This window comes from Cydia splendana, chromosome 25, assembly GCF_910591565.1.
Source record: "Cydia splendana chromosome 25, ilCydSple1.2, whole genome shotgun sequence".
NCBI classification, from domain to species: Eukaryota; Metazoa; Arthropoda; class Insecta; order Lepidoptera; family Tortricidae; genus Cydia; species Cydia splendana.
In genome coordinates this window covers 7,022,983-7,045,288 of record NC_085984.1, presented here as the reverse complement: position 1 = coordinate 7,045,288, position 22,306 = coordinate 7,022,983, and the positions used below count along the sequence as shown (strand labels likewise).

The 22,306-nt window shown below is 38.8% G+C and overlaps 1 protein-coding gene across 1 annotated transcript in view; it reads left to right on the top strand.

Moving 5' to 3' along the window:
• Positions 1-22,306, top strand: part of LOC134802777 (uncharacterized) — a 44,468-nt gene continuing 22,162 nt past the window's right edge. The window contains exons 1-3 of the mRNA XM_063775480.1: positions 1-633; positions 10,456-10,579; positions 18,508-18,842. Of these exons, the coding sequence (XP_063631550.1) occupies positions 393-633; positions 10,456-10,579; positions 18,508-18,842 (700 nt within the window). The 5' untranslated portion in view covers positions 1-392. The remainder of the gene's footprint in view (positions 634-10,455; positions 10,580-18,507; positions 18,843-22,306) is intronic.

The window sequence follows — 22,306 nt, the reverse complement described above, 5'->3', positions numbered from 1 at the left end:
CTTCGCCACAATAGAGGCGAAACGCCAACAGAATACCTAATTTAATCATTCAGTGACAAAATGTGGGTATAACTATGCTAATACAACTTTCTACATTTCCCAATAAAGGCACCATAAGTGATTTCCCAATTATAGCACGAAACACTAAAAAAGAAAAAGTCGTAAATACAAAAATTCACAAAAGCGGTAAAACTCAAAACCTTGTCCATCGACGCCATTATGAAAATTAAAAAAAAGTTGCTCGATCAAAGCGCGCAATGGAACGTACGCATGCGTAGATACGTTAGGTTCTTTACAGTGGAAGAAAGTAGGTTCGTATAAAACGGCTTGCGATTCTGTGGCTCGCTTAGTTTAACCTTGAAGGACCGAGAAAGCACCGCGCGCGGTCCAAGATGGCGGCGAAAAGTTTAATTTTAATTTTACTCGTAGTTTTTAGTAGGGTCGAAAGTGCAAGTTTGCTAGAAAGATCCTATGATTTTGTTATGGGTTTAGGGAAGAATTTAGCGCCCAGTTTTATGACTATTTTGGACTGTTTGGGGGAAGACGATGCCTGGAATTGTGCGAAGCTTAAGGCGGGAAAAATTTTGGACTCTTGGGATGAAGAAGTGGATAAACAGAGGAAGAGTTGGCAAGGTATGGATGTTGTAATTATGCCTAATTATAAAATAAAACTTTAGTTTATTTATTTTAGGTATGTAATAGGCAAAATTCTGAAATGAACAAACAGGTCAAACTTAACTTAAACAAATTCTACCTAAATTATTAAACAAAAAAAAATAAGAAAAGGGTTAAACTTGTATTAAATTTTATAAGTATTTTCGCGTGCACATATTCTGAACATTTTAATTATGTATCACAAAGTTTATCAAAAATCAGTGGTGACCAACGTTTATTCTTCTTCTTTCCATCCTGTTACCCCCTGCTGGGGTGGGGTGGTACCAACCTTTATTACTAAAAAAATATTTTAATAAGTACATCGTCCTTCCTAACACGTAGAAGCTGGGTGACAAATATTTTCCACATAAAAATAATAGGGTCATTGCGTCAGTTTGCCGTCCAGTGCCTATTTCCGTCCACTTGGCGTAGTTGCTAATGACCCTATTAGGTACTTATCTTAAAAAGAATACTCTACTTACTTATATCCTAATAAATCAGCGCAACCTCTTAATTAAAAAGAGCGCATAAGTATGCGCATACCGCTTTCTTGACGGAAGCGTGCGCGCTGGAATTGAACCCGACCGCAGCGTAATGGTGCGACCGCAAGCGGTATAGCTGTCATCCTACCCGATATAGAGGGCACAGTAGACTAGTAAAAACAGTACGTTGCTAGTTTTACAATATACATAAAAAACATAGAACCTAGATCAGACATAAGTACTAGCAATGTCATCTTACCCGATAAACGGGGCACAGTCGACGGATGGAAACAGTATGCTAAATAACTATTATCATATTTATGTTAGGTACAATAAATGTAATAATTATTATGGCCAGCTACAGATTGCAATGCTCGGCTGCGTCAAGCTGACTTGTACTATGTTACTGAACATAGTACAAGTCAACATATATACACTAGATTTAGTCAGATTAGATTTAGCCAGGGGCAGGTTCGCTCGTACCATTGTGGGAACCTGTCCAAAACCACTAAACAGAGACAGACACCGCAATCCACTACCAATACAGCTCTTATTGAAACAAAGAGCAAACGGCCGCCCGTATCTCTAGCGAGGACCGATTGACTCAAATCAAGTACTCAAATACACAAAAAAAAAACTAGATTTAGCCCGAAACTCAACTCTTTACCAACTTCATAAGTTTAGTAGTACCTATAATTTTGACTTAAATTCTATACCCGTTATACAACTACGAAGAACCAATTTCAGTTAAGTAATTTAACTTAGACATACTGTTCAGTAATATGTCTGCCGTGATCCAAACGAGAGCGTATTTAACAAGATAGCTGTTATCCAGGTACGCATTATGCGTGCGCTAATGACCTCTCATTAAATGTTGTAGGTGTTTATTTTCGAAAATATTTAAAAAGAGCTTGATTTTAGGGTTCCGTACCCAAAGGGTAAAACTGGACCCTATTACTAAGACTCCGCTGTCCGTCCGTCCGTCCGTCCGTCCGTCCGTCTGTCACCAGGCTGTATCTCACGAACCGTGATAGCTAGACAATTGAAATTTTCACAGATGATGTATTTCTGTTGCCGCTATAACAACAAATACTAAAAACAGAATAAAATAAAGATTTAAGTGGGGCTCCCATACAACAAACGTAATTTTTGACCGAAGTTAAGCAACGTCGGGTGCGGTCAGTACTTGGATGGGTGACCGTTTTTTTTGCCGCGTTTTGCATTATGGTATGGAACCCTTCGTGCGCGAGTCCGACTCGCACTTGCCCGGTTTTTTATGTTTAAATAAATTTTCGAAAAATAATGAAAGTATTTAAACAAATATATTTTTATTAGCCATTTTCTTGACAAATAAAAAAAACAAAAATAAAGGCGTAAAATTATGTTTCTTGTAAGGTAAATTGCCAAGAAAAGGGTTAACGCAGAAATAGAGATAGCCATATTTTAAAATAGTGTAGACATAGCAATATTGTATGCCTATTTAGGTGTCGAGTAAAGCTTAAATCGATTATGGTCTTAAACTTTTTTGAACACCGTACCTCGTTATCATTATCATTAAACATCTTGACAGCTGATTGTTGCAAAATTATTGGTAAACTGCCTTTTTGATGACTTATCTATTATGTATAAGTAACTAGCAACCCGCCCGGCTTCGCACGGGTTGACAAATTGTATAATTTGTACTTAAACTTGGGTTAAACTTTCCTCAAGAATACTCTATCGATAGGTGAAAACCGCATGAAAATCCGTTCAGTAGTTTTTGTGATCGCGAAAACACAAACAGACAGACGCGGAGGGAACCTTGTTTTATAAGGTTTAATGACAGACTACTGAAATAATATAGACACTATGATTGTAAGCAGTACGTACTAATAAGATAGCTGTAAACTAATGCAAAAAGCGTATGCAGCCAATATCAATTCAATTAAATTCAATCATTTTTTAATAAAATAATTATTATTTAATTGTCCCTTTTTATAGTTTTTCGTAAATAATTCGTATACGGTAGGCATAGCAAAAAATATACGTAAATAATCTGTATGAAATTTCCTACAAAATAGATATACAGGGTGTCCCAAAAATAGCACGGCAAACTGACAATGAAGGTAGGACACCCTTGACGGTACTGGTATTCACTTGAAAAGTTCCCTTAAAGTTAATTTGAGAGTTAACATTCTCAAGCTATGCAGGCTGTTTTCATATAATATTTACTATAGGTGTCCTACCTCCACTGTCAGTTTGACGTGATATTTTTGGAACAACCTGTATATTTATTTTGTAGAAAATTTTATACAAATTATTTACGTAGAAGACTATTTTTTGCTATGGGCTGCAGTTTACGAGTTATTTACGAAAAACTAAAAATAACCATCTTAGGATTATTAATTTATTTAATCGTATGGCATAGCATGATAAACAGAAAACAGACAGTCGTAAATGCAGATTTAGTCCAATCAGCCACTTGGTGGAGGATTATTAATTATAATATAATATAAGTAACTTTCCCGCGTTAATATCTTTTTAATATGGCTCGTAGCCGTAACCCCCTTACTCATAAACGTTTACTAAAGTTTTTTTTTTTTTTTTTTTTTTTTTCTAAAGTTAACACGCTGATAATAATTGTTTGTCCCTTTCCGACGTATTAGTAGTTATGATGGAGGGACAAACGATTATTATCGACTTGTCAACCGATTATTATCGGCTTGTCAACTTTAGTAAACGAATTATTCCCCCCGATTGGCAATTTTTGGTTTTCGTTTGGAGAGCCCTACTTATAAGACGCGACCAAAGTTTTTCTAGCTGTTGACCGGATGACAGAAACTTAATATTTAATAGGGAATATTAGGCAAAGCTCTGCGTAGGTGGCACCTTTGTGGCACATACAGTAAACAAACCACATCACACGGCACATCACACGTCACGTCAATCACATGGCCTACCGCAAAACAAGAAAATCTAATTTTCGTTATCTAATCTCTCTATCACTCTTGCATATTCGAGCGATAAGGAGGCAGATAACTAAATTTCGATATTCGCGTTTACCGGTAGGTCCTTGTTAACAAACCGCCTTGATGCATCAATGTCATATTTTATCGTCTGTGAAAACTTGTCAAAAACAGTTTAAGGCACAGTATCTATAAGTTAGTCTATGAATTTACTGAGTCGGTAGTGCTGCACTCTGGCGGCAGAACATTGCAGTAATATCCCCTATTGACATACTTACGCGATCACAATAAGATGCACACCAAGTAGAAATGCCTACAAATTAATTAGCACAACACATAACATTAATTGAACTATTATGAATAATTTTGTTTTTTTTTTTAAGGTGCGCAACGATGAGGGGTCAGACATTTAAACAGTCAAAAAGACAATCCTCGTAAAATATTGTCTGAAACATACAAATATCATTATCATGTCAAATTTCTCTCCATTACGAAGCTAAGACATTGACATTGTCATCATGACATGTTAAATGGCGAGATAAGAAACGAAAGTGGTTCCCAGGCCAGCGAAATGACAATCTGTGTACTTACATGAATGTCGCTTACTGTCATTTAGACAAATATGAAAAGAGATATTTGATTTACAATGAGGTAAATGCAAGAAACGATATACAGCATGTGGCCTGTAACACGGGCGAAAAATGAAAACGTAGATTCTACTCCTTAAACTAGACAATGTTTGTTCAACGACTTTTAAAAACCGGCCAAGTGCGAATCGGACTCGCACACGAAGGGTTCCGTACCATTATCTATAAAAACGGTCACCCATCCAAGTACTGACCCCGCCCGACGTTGCTTAACTTCGGTCAAAAATCACGTTCACGTTTTTAGTACCTATTTGTTGTTATAGCGGCAACAGAAATACATCATCTGTGAAAATTTCAACTGTCTAGCTATCACGGACGGACGGACGTACGGACGGACGGACAGCGGAGTCTTAATAATAGGGTCCCGTTTTACCCTTTGGGTACGGAACCCTAAAAATGACTTGTGGTTTCGATTTTAAAACACTTTAAAATTTATTCGAACACGCAATGTATGTATTACGAAATTGATTATGCCTATGCCTGTACGGTGACAAGACTGACAGGCAATGTCAATTAGACGGAATATTTAGTACATTGAAAATATTATTTAGTGTGTTTGAAAAAGAGACAATCTTAAGACTACATAATTTCAAAAACTTGTTGAACAAAAGTTTAATTGTCTGATGAGGAGTAGAATCTTCATTTTAATTATTCGCCCGTATTACAGGCCACATGCTGTATAGAGTTAGACCAATATAAGTCTGCAACGATTTTGATAGCACACGCAGTGCAAGTGCATAGGCACACGTCATAGTTTCATAGAAGTTTGGCGTTTAAAATAACACGTGCACAGTCGGTGCTATCAAAATCGGTACTGACTAGCTTGGTGTGACTCCAATTGGGTCAATAGTTATTTTGTACAACAAGAGAGGAAAATTTGATATTTCTCCGAGTGCATATTTTGAGTCCCGTGCAAGCGGAATATTCTATAACCTCTAATTTAGAATCTTGAGCGAAGGGAGTTAAAAGCACACTAGATGTAAATAATTTGATCTCGTGTTGTACATACAACTTTTCACCTCAGAAGTGAGAACATATTAGACAACCTGAACCTAAAAAATGAAGGTAATCCTTCTTTTTGTGTCATTTAGAACTTTTTCCAAAAAACGAAACGACAGAAAAATTATATCTAACTAGATACCGAACCTGCAGCCTCGCTGCAGACTTTTCTTGGTCTCTTAGTACGAAAGCATTTTCACCCAAGCTGAAACTGAGACCTTCGCTAACGCTCGATCAAAAATGTGTATGACCCTGATATATCGCAAACCGTGCATTCAAACTGTAAATTAATGAGTAAACAGAGCATGTGTAAAATGCATAAAAAGATAAACACGCAATTTTAATGTCAGAGTCAACAAGCATAAAAGATAAAGTAGCTCTAAACTCTCGTAATTCTATGTACAATAAAAAGTGATTTACGAACGAATATTTAATAGCAATTTCTCATTATAGCACAGAATAAATAATAGTACTAGGTACAGAAGACTCACTCTCTAACAAAACGCATCTGTTACGATAAGGACAGATATGGCCGCTAGGTGGCGACAGCGCCACGCGCGGCTTATTATGGCTAGCCACCAAAATTGGTGTGGAACGGATGTACTTTTAGCTACCTGTAGCAAAGCGACGAAATCGCGGAGTGAGCCACGCCTGATTATAGCTACTTACATCTTTACGCGCATATCGAAGCGTCTCGTTAACAATGACTCACGTTAGACCGGGCCGTGTCCGGGCCGGAGCTTCCGGCGCATCGTTTTCTATGGAAAGCATCGCGTGATCACCTGTCATGTCATAGAAAAGTACAGCTTGGCAAAAAATAGTAGAAATAAAAAAAGTGGCAACACTGTAGTGTCGTCCCTTTCAAACCAATTTATATAAGAAAACGGGACGATAATGTTGCCACTTTTAACTTTTTTCTACTCTTTTTTGCCAAGTCGTAAGCGCCGGAAGCGCCGGAAGCTCCGGCCCGGGCACGGCCCGGTCTAACGTGAGTCATCCTTGGAGCTAAAGATATATTTAATGTAGTATCAGCATCACATCACACGGAAATTAATACTACTTTAAACCGGAAAGTCCCATTTCATTGACCCAGACCGCGGCAACAAATTTTCTAATCTCAATGCTAAAAAAGTGGCAATATCTATTGTTCTTAATTCAAACGTCAACAGTTTCCGATTTTAGATAAATGTCATATAAGTTGACATGATGAAAATAAATCTCACGATCGATATATCGGTAAGAATGAAAATTGGATCAAAAATAATCTATAATTCTCAGGTGCTACTAACCTTCATTAATTAAGAATTAGATTAATGAGAAAACAAAAGATAATCTGGTTCCGGATTTACAGGGCATATCGCACGGGTATTTTACTTTTTACGGCTCTTTTCTACAAAGTTCTTCTGTATAACAAATACTGCTTAGGCAAGTGTGATCGTTTATACATATAAAACGCTAATCGAATCTTATAGACATAACAAAATCACCCTGTATTTACTTGTTTGACCAACTATGTAATAAGTAATTGTCATTTTCATATGACAATAGATAAAGTGGTGAATCATGTGCCAGTGCTCCAAATAGAGCTGTATAATTTAAATTCCAAAGCTACCAGCTTTTCGTTTTAGTCTCAGAACTCCTTCAATTGATACAAAAAATATTACTTTGCTAATCCGCGAAATTACGTGCTAGTCAATCAGTACTGACCCCTTATATTTACTTGCGTATTTTGCGTATTAATGCATGATACCACCCTCCCACCACAAAAATTAATACCCAAATAAATATAATAAAAAGCACCACCAAAAATACAAAACTCGGCGCGATTGATTTCGAATTAATACGTATTTTTATTTTCGCTATTTTCGTCGCTTACCTATTTTTAAAATGAAACTAATTTCTAAAAACTCGCAATTCCGTCTGCCTTTCTATTCAAAAGCGTAATTTAAAAACGCTAAATTAATCAAAATCGTCTTATAGCACTTTCACCCACAAAACTGGTATCGTTTTGGCCAAAACTTGACTTATGGGAGACCTCGTGACCGAGAAATAAAAATTCGGTGGGATTTACATTTTTTGGAAAGCTGACTTATCATTGATTTTAGGGAAGATGGCTCTTAAGATATACTAGATATATTAATTACTACCTTTTTAGAATAATTACCTACCTACTTACTGCCTTTTTGGAAGGTCACAGCTGTGGGCGTTTCATATATGTAGTGTGTCACATAAAGATAAGTCGTATGCCTTTAATATTTGTTTTGGAGCTTTGCTTTTGCTTTTAAGACATGTGATATGATTATTTAAGAGAAAAGAATGAGAACTGACAATAGGTATTTTTATGATGAAATTTCCATTTCGGGAGAAAACGGTAACAACTCACTTTGATTTTGATGTCGGAAGCTTCAGCATAATATATTCTAGGTTTATAGGTTATTATTGCAAATTTTGAAAAAAGGAAAACTTATAAACCTAGTTTTTCACTGTGTCAAAAAAAATTATAAAATTTCAATGCTTTGCCATCGAAGTCATGCTAAACTAAAAATGCCTACTATACCTAATATACCTAGTATACCTACTACAAATTAACACAATCAACTCGAAAGCATACAAAACTCATAAACCAGGCGTTCCCAATGTTCCCATATTAAAAATCGATTTACAATTAAGGAATAATTGAAAGTATGTTCGTGAGAACTAGAAGTTTTCACTTTCACTGCATTGTTAGTATGGGAGCCTGGTATTAGCAGGTTTCTATTGAATGGTTAATGTTTATTAAAGCTGGTTCGGACTGTTCGGTGGCTGATCGACAGATAGATTAAGTGGTTACATTTTACTCATATTTGTTTCATACTCACGACGAGGAGAGGCTGTGTTGTGTCACGCACGATTTGTAATTACTTTACGTCCAAAACGGATCGACATCGATCGGCTTCGCACGGGTTAACTAATTATACACCTAAACCTTCCTCAAGAATCACTCTATTGATAAGTGAAAACCGCATGAAAAGCCGTTCAGTAGTTTTTGAGTTTATTGCGAACATACAAACACACAAACAGACAGAAGCGGCGGGGGACGTTGTTTTATAAGGTGTAGTGACAGTGATGACATATACAGGGTGATTCAGGAGACGTGAGCAGGACTAACACTGCGCATTTCGTAAATTATAAGCATCTGTTTCGTATCAGTATTAGTGAGGTTAACGTAAATTTTCTAGTCGTGTTAAAAAAAAGTTATTAATTTATTTACGACATGCATGGTCACCCTAAAATTAGAATACTAAACTACCGATATTCTGTGTCAAATTGAATGTCATCACTGTCATCACGGTCTGGTTACTTTTGAAAACTCGTATCTCGCTCAAGTTAACAGTTGATTTTCTTCGTCATCAAAATGTTGTCATTACGGTTAAAGAGGTTTTATATTTATTAATTAGGTCTTGTAGGGTGACCATGATTGTAGAGAATTAAATTTTCCCTCACCAAAAACTTAAAAAATAGGAAAAAGTGTGGTTGTTTCACCTAAATACAACGGTGATCAATCAATTATCAGTTACTGAGTGTGCAGGATTAGTCCTGCTCACGTCTCATGAATCACCCTGTATATAAGCGCTGGTGGCCTAGCGGTAAGAGCGTGCGACTTTCAATCCGGAGGTCGCGGGCTCAAACCCCGGCTTGTACCAATGAGTTTTTCGGGACTTATGTATTTATCATTTGATATTTACCACTAGCTTTTCGGTGAAGGAAAACATCGTGAGGAAACCTGCATATACATCCGCGAAGAAATTTAAAAGGTGTAGGTATGTGAAGTGCCCAACCCACATGGGTCTGGACGTGGGGACTATAGCCCAAACCCTCTCGCGCACGAGAGGATGCCTATGCCCAACAGTGGGACATACGTCCCACCATAGGCGGAATCATCTAAATACCTTTAAACGAGCAATTCTTGTTTTTTTATTTATATAAATATTTATTTATATATTTCGGGGATCTCGGAAACGGCTCTAACGATTTCGATGAAATTTGGCATATGGGGGTTTTCGGGGGCGAAAATCGATCTAGCTAGGTCTTAACTCTGAGAAAACGCGCATTTTTGAGTTTTTATGGGTCAAACAGATCACTGTGTTATGTCTTTCCTGTAGACATACACAAGAGTTAAGGGCTATAAAGGTTAATTTTCTTATTTAACCCTTATCCACGTGAAAAGATCCTCCTTTTATTTAGAGAACTATGATAAAATCATTGCTTACATGCCCACAAGCTGTTAACTATTGCCCACAGGAGAGAAAAATGTACTGTTCGCGATAACACACTAGTTTTCTCTCCTGTGGGCAATAGTTAACAGCTTGTGGGCATGTAAGCAATGATTTTATCATAGTTCTTTAAAACCTTTTCACGTGGATAAGGGTTAAATAAGAAAATTAACCTTTATAGCCCTTAACTTTTGTGTATGTCTACAGGAAAGACCAGGGGCGTATTTGGAAATTTGGCGTCCCGGGCCAATACGTTTCGGCGCCCCAGAAGTCAAGGAAGAAAAACAAAATGCAATTCGATGCCGCCCCTATATGCCGCCCCTGGGGGTTGGCGCCCCGGGCCATGGCCCGGATGGCCCTAGGGTAAATACGCCCCTGGGAAAGACATAACACAGTGATCTGTTTGACCCTATATGTTTTCCGAGCAAAGCTTGGTCTCCCAGATTTTTTTTTATTAGATGTTTTTTTGTTACAGCGGCGGCAGATGCTGAAGCCAGTTCTTCCGGCAGGTCCATGGAGGAGCTACCCTCGAAACTAGGGAAGGAGGTGGAGGATTCTCTCACCTCGTTAGCGGATCTCGTGCAACATGGTGTGGCTAGGTAAGATACTATTAGTTCTTAAAACCAATGTGTCAGTCAGTATGAACCAGGAAAACTATACTCATCCTTTTCTTTTGGGTGCTAGTACTAATGTAAGTCAAAGATAGTATGATTCTCTCTGTCTATGATTGAAATGAGACAGACAGAGTATGATTGAAATGTTTGAAAAACTATATGTTGTTACTAGCGACCAGCCCCGGCTACGCACGGGTTACTCAAAACCTTAAGAGCGCTCTTACAAGAAAAGTCGAAATAATGCAAAATTGATGATACTAGTCGACGAAATTCAGGACTTTGCGCTCATTATTAGAAACAATGAGTACTTGTTCCAGTAAAAGCGTCTTCTTATCTTTATAAATATCGTTGTAAATATTAGAAAAAGGACTTATTAAATTAGTAATGATTTTTTTTCTGATGGTCGTTTCCGAAAAACCCCGTGAAGCACTGAATGGCGAGCTCTTATTTGGAAATGTTGAGAATTTTACTCTGCTAAACCTGGCTATTTTGTATTACTAATACCCTGTACTTTAGGCATATCAAACTATATTTTTCCTACATACCTTTGAGAAAGAGAAAATCAAAGTAAAACGAACTCGATTTTCTCTCCGAAACAAGTGTCAATTCCTACGAAAATCTACTTAATATCGAAGTCATTTTCATACTCAAGCAATCTGCAACGTTTGCTTATACTGTTGGTATACATTAGTGTTTATGAAATTCTACTATAATTTTTTGGCAATTTTTTGAAAACTACTCTATATTACCGATGACGCGCGCTGCGCCAGCTCAGTGCCGCGGCAGAGCTTGTAGAGGCAGGACGTGTGTCGGTCGGCTCCGCACATTTTCAACGGCGACGACGAGGTTTTTTATCATTGTGTGCGGCGGGCGCCGTGTAAAACGCTATACTGTGTGCGTGTAAACCGCAACGAGAGACTTTGATCCTAGCACCGTTTTTATAGTATTATAATTTATAATGGTACAGTTTAATAAACTACCGGACAGGATTAAAAATATTTGAAACGACCGTCAGGTTCAAATTCAAATTCTATATGTATTTATTTGACTCAAGATAGTACTCAGGGTCTGATGATGGAGCCGGAAGGTGGTCACCGGTACTAATCAACCATGCAACTAAACCACTTCGTGTTTAGGCTCGTTTTATTCATCTCAACAAGATCTTTGACACAAGATAGTACTCAGGGTCTGATGATGGAGCCGGAAGGTGGTCACCGGTACCAATCAACCATGCAACTAAACCACTTCGTGTTTGGGCTCGTTTGATTCGGCTCAACAAGATCTTTGACTTAAGATAGTACTCAGGGTCTGATGATGGAGCCGGAAGGTGGTCACCAGTACCAATCAACAATGCAACTAAACCACTTCGTGTTTAGGCTCGTTTTATTCGTCTCAACAAGATCTTTGACTTAAGATAGTACTCAGGGTCTGATGATGGAGCCGGAAGGTGGTCACCGGTACCAATCAACCATGCAACTAAACCACTTCGTGTTTGGGCTCGTTTGATTCGTCTCAACAAGATCTTTGGCACAAGATAATACTCAGGGTCTGATGATGGAGCCGGAAGGTGGTCACCGGTACCAATCAACCATGCAACTAAACCACTTCGTGTTTAGGCTCGTTTGATTCGTCTCAACAAGATCTTTGACACAAGATAGTACTCAGGGTCTGATGATGGAGCCGGCAGGTGGTCACCGGTACCAATCAACCATGCCACTAAACCACTTCGTGTTTAGGCTCGTTTTATTCGTTTCTATAAGATCTTTGACACAAGATAGTACTCAGGGTCTGATGTTGGAGCCGGAAGGTGGTCACCGGTACCAATCAACCATGCAACTAAACCACTTCGTGTTTAGGCTCGTTTGATTCGTCTCAACAAGACCTTGGACACAAGATAGTACTCAGGATCTGATGATGGAGCTGGAAGGTGGCCACGGGTACCAGTCTACCGTGTAACTGAACCACTTCGTGTTTGGGCTCGTTTGATTTGTCGCAACAAGATCTTTGACACAAGGTAGTACTGAGGGTCTGATGATGGATCCGGAAGGTGGTGACCGGTACCAATCAACCATGCAACTAAACTACTTCGTGTTTGGCTTCGTTCGATTCGTCGCAACAAGATCTTTGACACAAGTTAGTACTCAGGGTCTGATGATGGAGCTGGACTGTGGCCACGGGTACCAGTCTACCATGTAACTGAACCACTTCGTGTTTGGGCTCGTTTGATTTGTCGCAACAAGATCTTTGACACAAGGTAGTACTGAGGGTCTGATGATGGATCCGGAAGGTGGTCACCGGTACCAATCAACCATGCAACTAAACCACTTCGTGTTTGGCTTCGTTCGATTCGTCGCAACAAGATCTTTGACACAAGTTAGTACTCAGGGTCTGATGATGGAGCTGGACTGTGGCCACGGGTACCAGTCTACCATGTAACTGAACCACTTCGTGTTTGGGCTCGTTTGATTCGTCGCAATAAGATGTTTGACACAAGATACTACTCAGGGTCTGATGATGGAGCTGATGATGACAGACAGGTACCCGTCGCCACCTTCGCGCTCCATCATCAGACCCTGAGTACTACCTTGTGTCAAAGATCTTGTTGAGATGAATAAAACGTGCCTAAACACGAAATGGTTTAGTTGCATGGTTGATTGGTACCGGTGACCACCTTCCGGCTCCAATATCAGACCCTGAGTACTATCTTGTGTCAAAGATCTTGTTGAAACGAATAAAACGAGCCTAAACACGAAATGGTTTAGTTGCATGGTTGATTGGTACCGGTGACCACCTTCCAGCTCCATCATCAGACTCTGAGTATCACCTAGTGTCAAAGATCTTGTTGAGACGAATCAAACGATCCTAAACACGATGTGGTTTAGTTGCAGGGTTGATTGGTAATGGTACCTTCCAGCTCCATCATCAGACCCTGAGTACTGTCTTGTGTCAAAGATCTTGTTGAGACGAATCAAACGAGCCCAAACACGAAGTTGTTTAGTTACATGATAGACTGGTACCCGTGGCCACCTTCAAGCTCCATCATCAGACCCTGTGTATCTTCAGTGTCAAAGATCTTGTTGAGACGAATCAAACGAGCCTAATCATGTTACTACATGGTTGATTGGTATCCGTGACCACCTTAATCATCATCAGATCCTCAGTACCAGTTCGTTTTTAAACCCTCGTTGATACAAACTTTACAACCTATAGGTACCAAATGCAATGACGAAACATGTAAATAAGCGAGTAGGTACCTATAATTTCTTTCGAGTAATATACCTTCATAAGTACAAGTATGCGGCTATTCATAAATTACGTCGTTTCAAATGGGAGGAGTGGGGGGGTCTGGACATCGGATGATGGTAACATGACGTAGGAGGAAACAGATTCATCCGAAGCTTGATTTTTGGATGATTTGAGGGGTGGGGGGGGTCAAAAATCGTCAAAAATAGATGACGTAATTTATGAACAGCCCCTATGTACATTTGCACTGCATTTAGTATTTTCGTACTTACCAAATAACAGTTTTAGAACTTTAAAAGTTAAGTACAGTTAGTGTTGTTATGGTTGATTTCAATATGCTTCGCGAAGGATCAAGAATGTTTAATCCATCATTGTAGTGCGAGTGTGGTAGAAGGGATCGGCGTACTGAGCTCGCACGGCCTGCCGCAGCGCGTAAAATACCTAAACTCGCTCAACGCCGAAATGTAATAGCGCTCTTAACAAACCACACACCTAAACCTTCCTCAAGAATCACTCTATTGATAGGTGAAAACCACATGAAAATCTGTTTAGTAGCTTTGAGTTTATCGCGAACATACTTACACACAAAGTTTTATAAGATGTAGTGATGGGGCAAAGTATACAGGGTGAAATTTTGAATATGATATTAAATCGGAAGAAAAAAATACTAAGTGATGGTCTTAAAAAACGTATGTTGTCTTTGTATTATAGGTATTGTTTTATCCGTTTTCATTAGTACTTATAATAATAAATGACTATGTTTTCTGATATTGAAGTTTAGATATTATAAGGTGATGATAATATTATGAGAAATACTTCCCCCGTACCTGCACTTATATGTACTTATACTTATACGTAGCATAGCAATTATAACATTCTCTCAGATTTCCTACATTTTCATTAAACCAATCATCTTACTAACTAATCATTTACAACCACTTCCCATAGAAAATACCCAATTAAGTATAAAACCACCGATTACGAAAACCACAGCACCCGAGTGATTCAAAAAGATCCTATCTTTAGAGCTCCTCGCTCCGCTTAAGGTTCTTTATAGCTGAGTGGACTAATAGCGTCAAACGCTACGCATGTGGAGTATAATTACTATGAGTTTCTCTCGCCCACATATACATCCTGCTTTCTTTGGTATAATAAAATAAATAAATAAATATAAATATTGGGGACATCTTACACAGATCGACCTAGACCCAAACTAAGCATAGCTTGTACTATGAGTACTAGGCGACGATATAAACATACTTATATAGATAAATACATACTTATATACATAGAAAACACCCATGACTCAGGAACAAATATCTGTATTCATCACACAAATAAATGCCCTTACCAGGATTCGAACCCAGGACCATCGGCTTCGCAGGCAGGGTCACTACCCACTAGGCCAGACCGGTCGTCAAACCGGTATAAACATAATATATGTCGAAAAGACCGACTCGCTGCCCGATTCGAATTTTGGTTATTCGATCTATTTCCGATATAGAGCGCTGGTGGCCTAGCGGTAAGAGTGTGCGACTTGCAATCCGGAGAACGCGGGTTCAAACCCCGGCTCGAACCAATGAGTTTTTCGGAACTTATGTACGAAGTATCATTTGATATTTACCAGTCGCTTTTCGGTGGAGTAAAACATCGTGAGGAAACCGGACTACTCCCCAAGAAGGCCTAGTTTACCCTCTAGGTTGGGAGGTCAGATGGCAGTCGCTTTCGTAAAAACTAGTGCCTACGCCAATTCTTGGGATCAGTTGCCAAGCGGACCCCGGGCTCCCCAGAGCCGTGGCAAAATGCCGGGATAACGCGAGGAAGATGATGATGGTTGTAATCATGTAAAATATAGGTAATATCGAGAACATGCATGTTTTTAAGTTATAATTTGAATTTTCTCTAATAACTTCATTTATTCGAATCCAGTTTAAAGGTTTTTTGACTTTCGCTCGATAGAAAAACCACGAATTACTTTTGAGGGAGATCATTTACTTTTTATTGGTTAAAACTTTCAAATAAATGATATCCGCGGCCCGAGCACGCACATCCATCTCGCTCACGCTTACGCTCAGTGAGAGTGAGAGAAGGACACGAACCTACGGGGCCTTCGAGTTAGACCGAGAAAAGTCTGCAGCGATTTTGATAGCCCACGCAGTACAAGTGTTATTTATACGACAAAATATCATAGAAGTTTGACGTTCAAAATAACACTTGAACTGCGTGGGCTATCAAAATCGCTACAGACTTTCCTTGGTCTAACTCTAATTACTATGCGAACAGTCACCCTGTATGACATACAACACCAAATTTTCCTCACGTTCAACAAATACTGGCACATGTTCATAGGAAACGAAATTTGACACTGTCACTGGAGAAATTTGCTTTTCTACACAAACAATGGTGTTTGGTTAGCACATAAGCTCCATTTTATTAACTCGGTTAGCGTATCTGTAGTATTTACGTAATGGTTTCACTCTTCATTGACTTAGTCTTAGAGCATTTAAGTAGTAACTGGAGACGTCATGGCGTTTTATGGCGTTTTTTGTTGGGACGTCAGTCTTTCCGTGACCACAGCTGGTGCAACTCAGCTGAAACGTCGGAATTAAAGGTAAAAACAATGAAATTATATCGCGGTAGACCCGTTTGTGTAATTAAATATGTGTACAAAACGCGAGAGTTTAAAGTGTTATATCATTTTCTGTATAAAACAGTTTGCCGATTTTTGCGGGGGAGGGGACGTCAAATGTATTGCTATTTCTACATGATTGGTACGTAACGTACAAATAGCCATGTCAGTCCATACAAAGTTTGCACAATAGGGAGTATTACTTCAATGTTCTGCCGCCAGAGTGCAGCACTATGTTGTTTAGTAAACTATATTAGTGTAACTTATACATACTATAGAGTTATAGACCGACCGCTTAAATGAGTCCTCGCCTGCGCGGTACGGGGGCGCCGGGGTAGGACGACTAAGGGCGGCGGGGAAGGTGCGGGAAAAAACAATAAAATAAATATTTTTTGTTGTTTTAGTATAAAACAATAAAAAAAGTATCATTAGTATTCGTAGATAAAGTATTGTATACAATAGTCAAGCGTTTCACCCTCGTACCTTATGCACTTAGGCAACTCAGCATGCTTTGTTGCCTAAACACATGGTACTCGACTGAAAAGCTCTCTATTATATATCACGATCATATAAAGTACTTTATTAGCACTTATAAAATACACTTTGGTAGCAAAACGCTCGATACTCGTATCAAATAACACACAAAAGAGTAAGTATCTAATTGAGAACAAACTTCAACTGTTTTAAATCAACACTTAGTTACTAATTCACATGTTTACCATAGTAAAAAGCGAAAGTCACACATATTTGCTTATCAAAGAATCGAACTCGCACACATGACGCATTTCGTTCACTTTCACCGTCCGAATCTGAACACGAATGAAGGTGCGACCACACCGCTGCAAACGGTGACAGTACGGAATCGCAGTGACTCACCGTATGCGTATCGTTTTTATCGCATGCTCTCCACACCGGTGCTTAAAACACGCCGAGGCGGTGCGGAATCGCAGTGATTATATCGCATGCACTCCTATTAAAATCGTAAAGATTACGGCACGTCACTGCGATTCCGCACCGTCACGGCTCGGCCACGAGATCGAGCGGCGGCAGCGACGAGCGGCAGCCATAGGTTAGAGCGAGACACAGCGATCCAACCTTTTGCTCTCACCTATGGGCGCCGCTCGCCGCCGTCGACGGTCGCGCAAAGTCGTGGCCGGGCCGTCAGCGTGTTTAAAGCAGCGGTGTGGAGAGCATGCGATAAATATCCAAGTCCACTGCTGAACATATGCCTCTTTCATGGATTTCCATGTTGTTCTGTATGCGGCAGTTCTATGCCAGGTCGGCCCTGCGGGCCCTGCCGTCATCCTAATGTCGTCTGACCATCTGGCTCGTGGTTGTCCGTCCCTTCAGCTGCGATGCGATAAATACGGTACGCTAACGATGCGTCACGACTGCGATTCCGTCCCGTCAACGTTTCTAAGCAGCGGTGTGGTCGCACCTTTATGTAGGAACCGGTCCGCAGGTGTCAGAGAAGGTCGTGTTTACTGTTTAGTGGATCATGCCAATGATATGTATAATGGCGGTTCTGTGTTTGAAGTGGTATACTTTTTCGTGTATACGCGAAGCACGCAGTGGAGAAAAAACAAATTGGTGAATTGGGAAGTAGCGGCACACTACACGTCAAAAAAGTCTGTCTGTCTGTGATTTGTCATTCTTTAATAACTTAACGAAAAGGTATATACAAGGTGGCTAAAAAATAACTGCATTATAGTTACCAGGGAGGTTTTGGGATTATAATGAGCAACTTTTACTATGGGAGCAATCCCGAAAACGCTTTGAAACGGCCCCTAGATAGTTTAGGACTGTCGCAAAATAGGTCGAGTTTCTCCAATATTATCGAATCTTGGGCACCGAAAAGACTAATGAACACCTAAGTCTTCGTGTGATTCAACTACTAGCTAGAACGGTCCGGGTCCGGGCCGAAGAGTACGACTAGTCAGGTGATCGTAAGGCTATCTATAGAAAACGAAGTGGCCGTTCGAACGTGAGTTGCAAAATGGTTTTCAATGTAATTTTCAGCTAATTTTCCGTATTACGACAGGGCGATGTCCAGAAAACATGATCACGAGGGCGGCGGCATCGACAGCATAACCATCTCCACGGGCGGGAAAGACAAGAAAAAGATGAAGAAGAAAAAGCAAAAGCCCCCAAAGATCCACCTGGTCCACCCCATGATGATGCAGGAGATGGAGCCCAAAGGTCGGGCGTTCGGGCGGACCCAGTCCTGGGTCATAGGGGAAAATGCCACGAGGAAGGGACGGGGAATGATGGAGAATTTCTTGAGCATGGGGGATAAGGCGTTGGATGCCGTGGCAGAGCATGCCATGAAGAGTGATGAAGAAGAAGATGGGGTTGCGGATAAGAGTGGAGTCGAAGGTTGGTGGTGGTTGCCTGTACTTTAGATTTTAGACGTTTGTTCTGAGTCATATTCGTGGAATTTTTTTGTCAAGGCAGTAAGGTGGTGGTACTGGTGCTCGACGCGGTCCCGGTATACATGTCATCTTGAAACTTAAGTCATTGTCAATAGAGGTGACAGCAGGTCATCTATTGGGCATTAGCATGTCGCGCCCTAGTACCACCACCTTAGGATGTGAGAGCGTTTTCAGTTATCTGAGTCTGAGTTGTCTGATCTGAGTTCAAGAACAGAACCTCTGCCATCGAAAATGTGAACTGCCAATGTGAACGAAATTCGTTAGCAAAAATCCGAATGAAACGCTATTTAAAACAATAGAGTTTATGTGCACTTTGTGATTGATTGCAAACTTAGTGCAGGGTTAGCCTTTTCCAGGCCCCAATTTCACCACGGTGACAGGTGCGACAATTGTAAAATCACTGTTGCTGACGTCACAGGCATCCATGGGCTACGGTTACCGCTTACCATCGGGCGGGCCGTATTCCTGTTTGCCACCATCATTGTATTATTTTAAAAAACTCTATTATATCGGAAAAAAACAGATATTTCTTTTGCGAAGTTTCTGACAATTGTCAAGATTTAGAAGAATTGTAGGTAATTCTTGACAGGTAATGAGTTATATGTCGGAATTTCGTGACAATTGTAGTGTTTCTTGTGACAATTGTCATAAACTTAGCAAGAGAAATATCTGTTTTTTCCGATATAATAAAGTTTTTTTAATAATACAATGATGGTGGCAAACAGGAATGCGGCCCGCCCGATGGTAAGCGGTAACCGTAGCCCATGGATGCCTGTGACGTCAGCAACAGTGATGTTTTACAATTGTCGCACCTGTCACCGTGGTGAAATTGGGGCAGACTGATAATATTTAAGGGACATTTTAAATTAATATATAAAACTATTGAAAAATGTAGCCGTGTAGGTATGATACACAATAGGGTCAAACACATTTTAGAAAAAAGTCACTTCTGTGGACAATACAATAAAACTTAACGGCTCTGGTAAATATACTCGTACAACACAGTACAATTGAGATGAGATAGAGTTAGACCAAGACAAGTCTGCAGCGATTTTGATAGCACACGCAGTGCAAGTGTTATTTTAAACGTCAAACTTCTATGAAATTATGACGTATGTATAAATAACCCTTGCACTGCGTGTGCTATCGAAATAGTTGCAGACTTTTCTTGGTTTAACCATGTTTAACTCTACCTAACTAACAGTTAAGGGGTCATCCATTAATTACGTCACACGCTTAGGGGGAGGGAGGGGGTCAAGAAAATGTGACATATTGTGACATGGGGGAGGGGGGAGACACAAATTTTGTGACGTCACTTTAACTTCATCAGTAATAATCGTTTTTATTCTTTTAATTTTCTTTCCTAAGCAGTTTTGGGTTATAAAATTACTAATATTTATATCGTCAAAAATATTTTGATAAAATATTAATAATACTTAGGTACTTACTTAATTCGATTTGGCGATTTCGTAGAAAAAATGTGAAGTCACACTAGGGGGGAGGGGTTTGCCAAAATGTGACCAAATGTGACAAGGGGGGGGGGGGGGTCAAAAAACCTAGAAATTCGTGTGACGTAATTAATGGATGACCCCTAAGTATAATTTCAGGAACAAATCAACTTTGAAAAATACTGGTAAATACATTGAAAATGCATTTGAATGCACTTATGATATGCATCTTGACTTGCATTGCATGCTATAAATAATCCGCAATACGCAATACAAGATGAAATATGCATTTATTGCATGTAATAATAAGTATTCTTCAATATTAGTATCTACTGCAAGTGCATGAAATCAACATTACATTTTTTAACTATTGAATTTTATGTAATCAATTTACCAAAATATCACGAAGTCAGGGAACTAGATAATAGGACTTGTCTCGAGAACAATTTTTTTTCTCTTTATTTTGGCATAAACAGGACTTGTCTCGAAAACATTTTTTTTTCTCTTTATTTTGGCACAAACAGGACTTGTCTAGAGAACATTTTTTTTTTCTCTTTGTTTTGGCACAAAAAGGACTTGTCTAGAGAAATATTTTTTTTCTCTTTATTTTGTCAAAAAGACAACATACTATGTTTTCAATAGACATTTGAAAAGTAGATGGCGCTCTATGACCCCGTATGTTAATTTATCGTGACGTGGCCGTCATGCAGGAGCTAATTGAAAAAAAAAACGAAAAGTCAATACTAATTCTATAATAGTAAACAAGGGCATAAAGCCATTTTTACCCGAGGCAATTTTTTTTATGCCCTTGTTGTACACTCTGCTTTTCACTTCGATTGCGAGAAAAATAAATTATATTTTTCACGGCAATTTACACCAAGAAATTGTCGTAAAGCAAAAGAACATAATACATAACCAATTCCCGCCAACTAACTTTTTAATTTTCAACATGTGATCAGAGTTTCAGACGCTTGGTTTTCTGCCAAGTTAAACATTTCGGAGCATTTTTGAACGATAATCGACTCCTATTTTATGTGATTTACTAAATTTAATGACAGAAAATACGGATTTCTAATAAATTGTAGCAAAAATAAAATAATATAACAAGTTTTGTCATCTACACAATTTTATTGCTCAGTAAAATTGTGCAATATGTTTTAACTGTTTGGCTGTTGAGACCGATTACCTTAGTCTTAAATAAAATTTTACTTTTATGCTCTAGAGCATAAAATGCGATTTTATGTCGTCTACGCACCACATAAAGGTGCACTTTTTGAGCATGAGAAGTGAAAAGTTCATTTTGTCTTCAAAATAATATATAATATATTTTTTTATTTGACGTGATAACGTCTTATAAATCGATGAACACCGGTAGCATGCACGAAAAAGTGTCACGTTGTGGACGGATCTCCATGGTAACGTTGTGGACAAATCTCCATGGTAACGTTACGTAAATACGGTAATGTTTTCTTCTGTCATTATCACGCAAAATTATCGTCCGTAAACCGACTTTACAGACAACCATATTTTTTTATTATAAATAAATAAATATTAAGTATAGGACATTCTTACACAGATTTATAAAAAATAAAAATATTTTTTTTTTATAAAAAATAATATATAATACATATTTATAAATAAATCTTGCAAAATAAGAAAGCGTCTACTTAATGAGATCTTCTCCATTTTAAATGCATTTGAAATTCGCATGAGCATGCATTATGCATTATATCATTAAACTGCATTTTATAGACGTTAAATTATAGCAATTTTTTACTTAAAATAACTAGCAGACTTTTATTTTACGATTTTGAAGTGTATAATTATTTGCGAACCATTCTTAACGATGAATAAATTACCCACTAATTGAATTTCACTTCCGTGTGTAAAAGATATACCTAAGTCTAGACAGCCTAGATTTTTTAGAGACATACATTATGCAAATTCAACCTCATAAAAT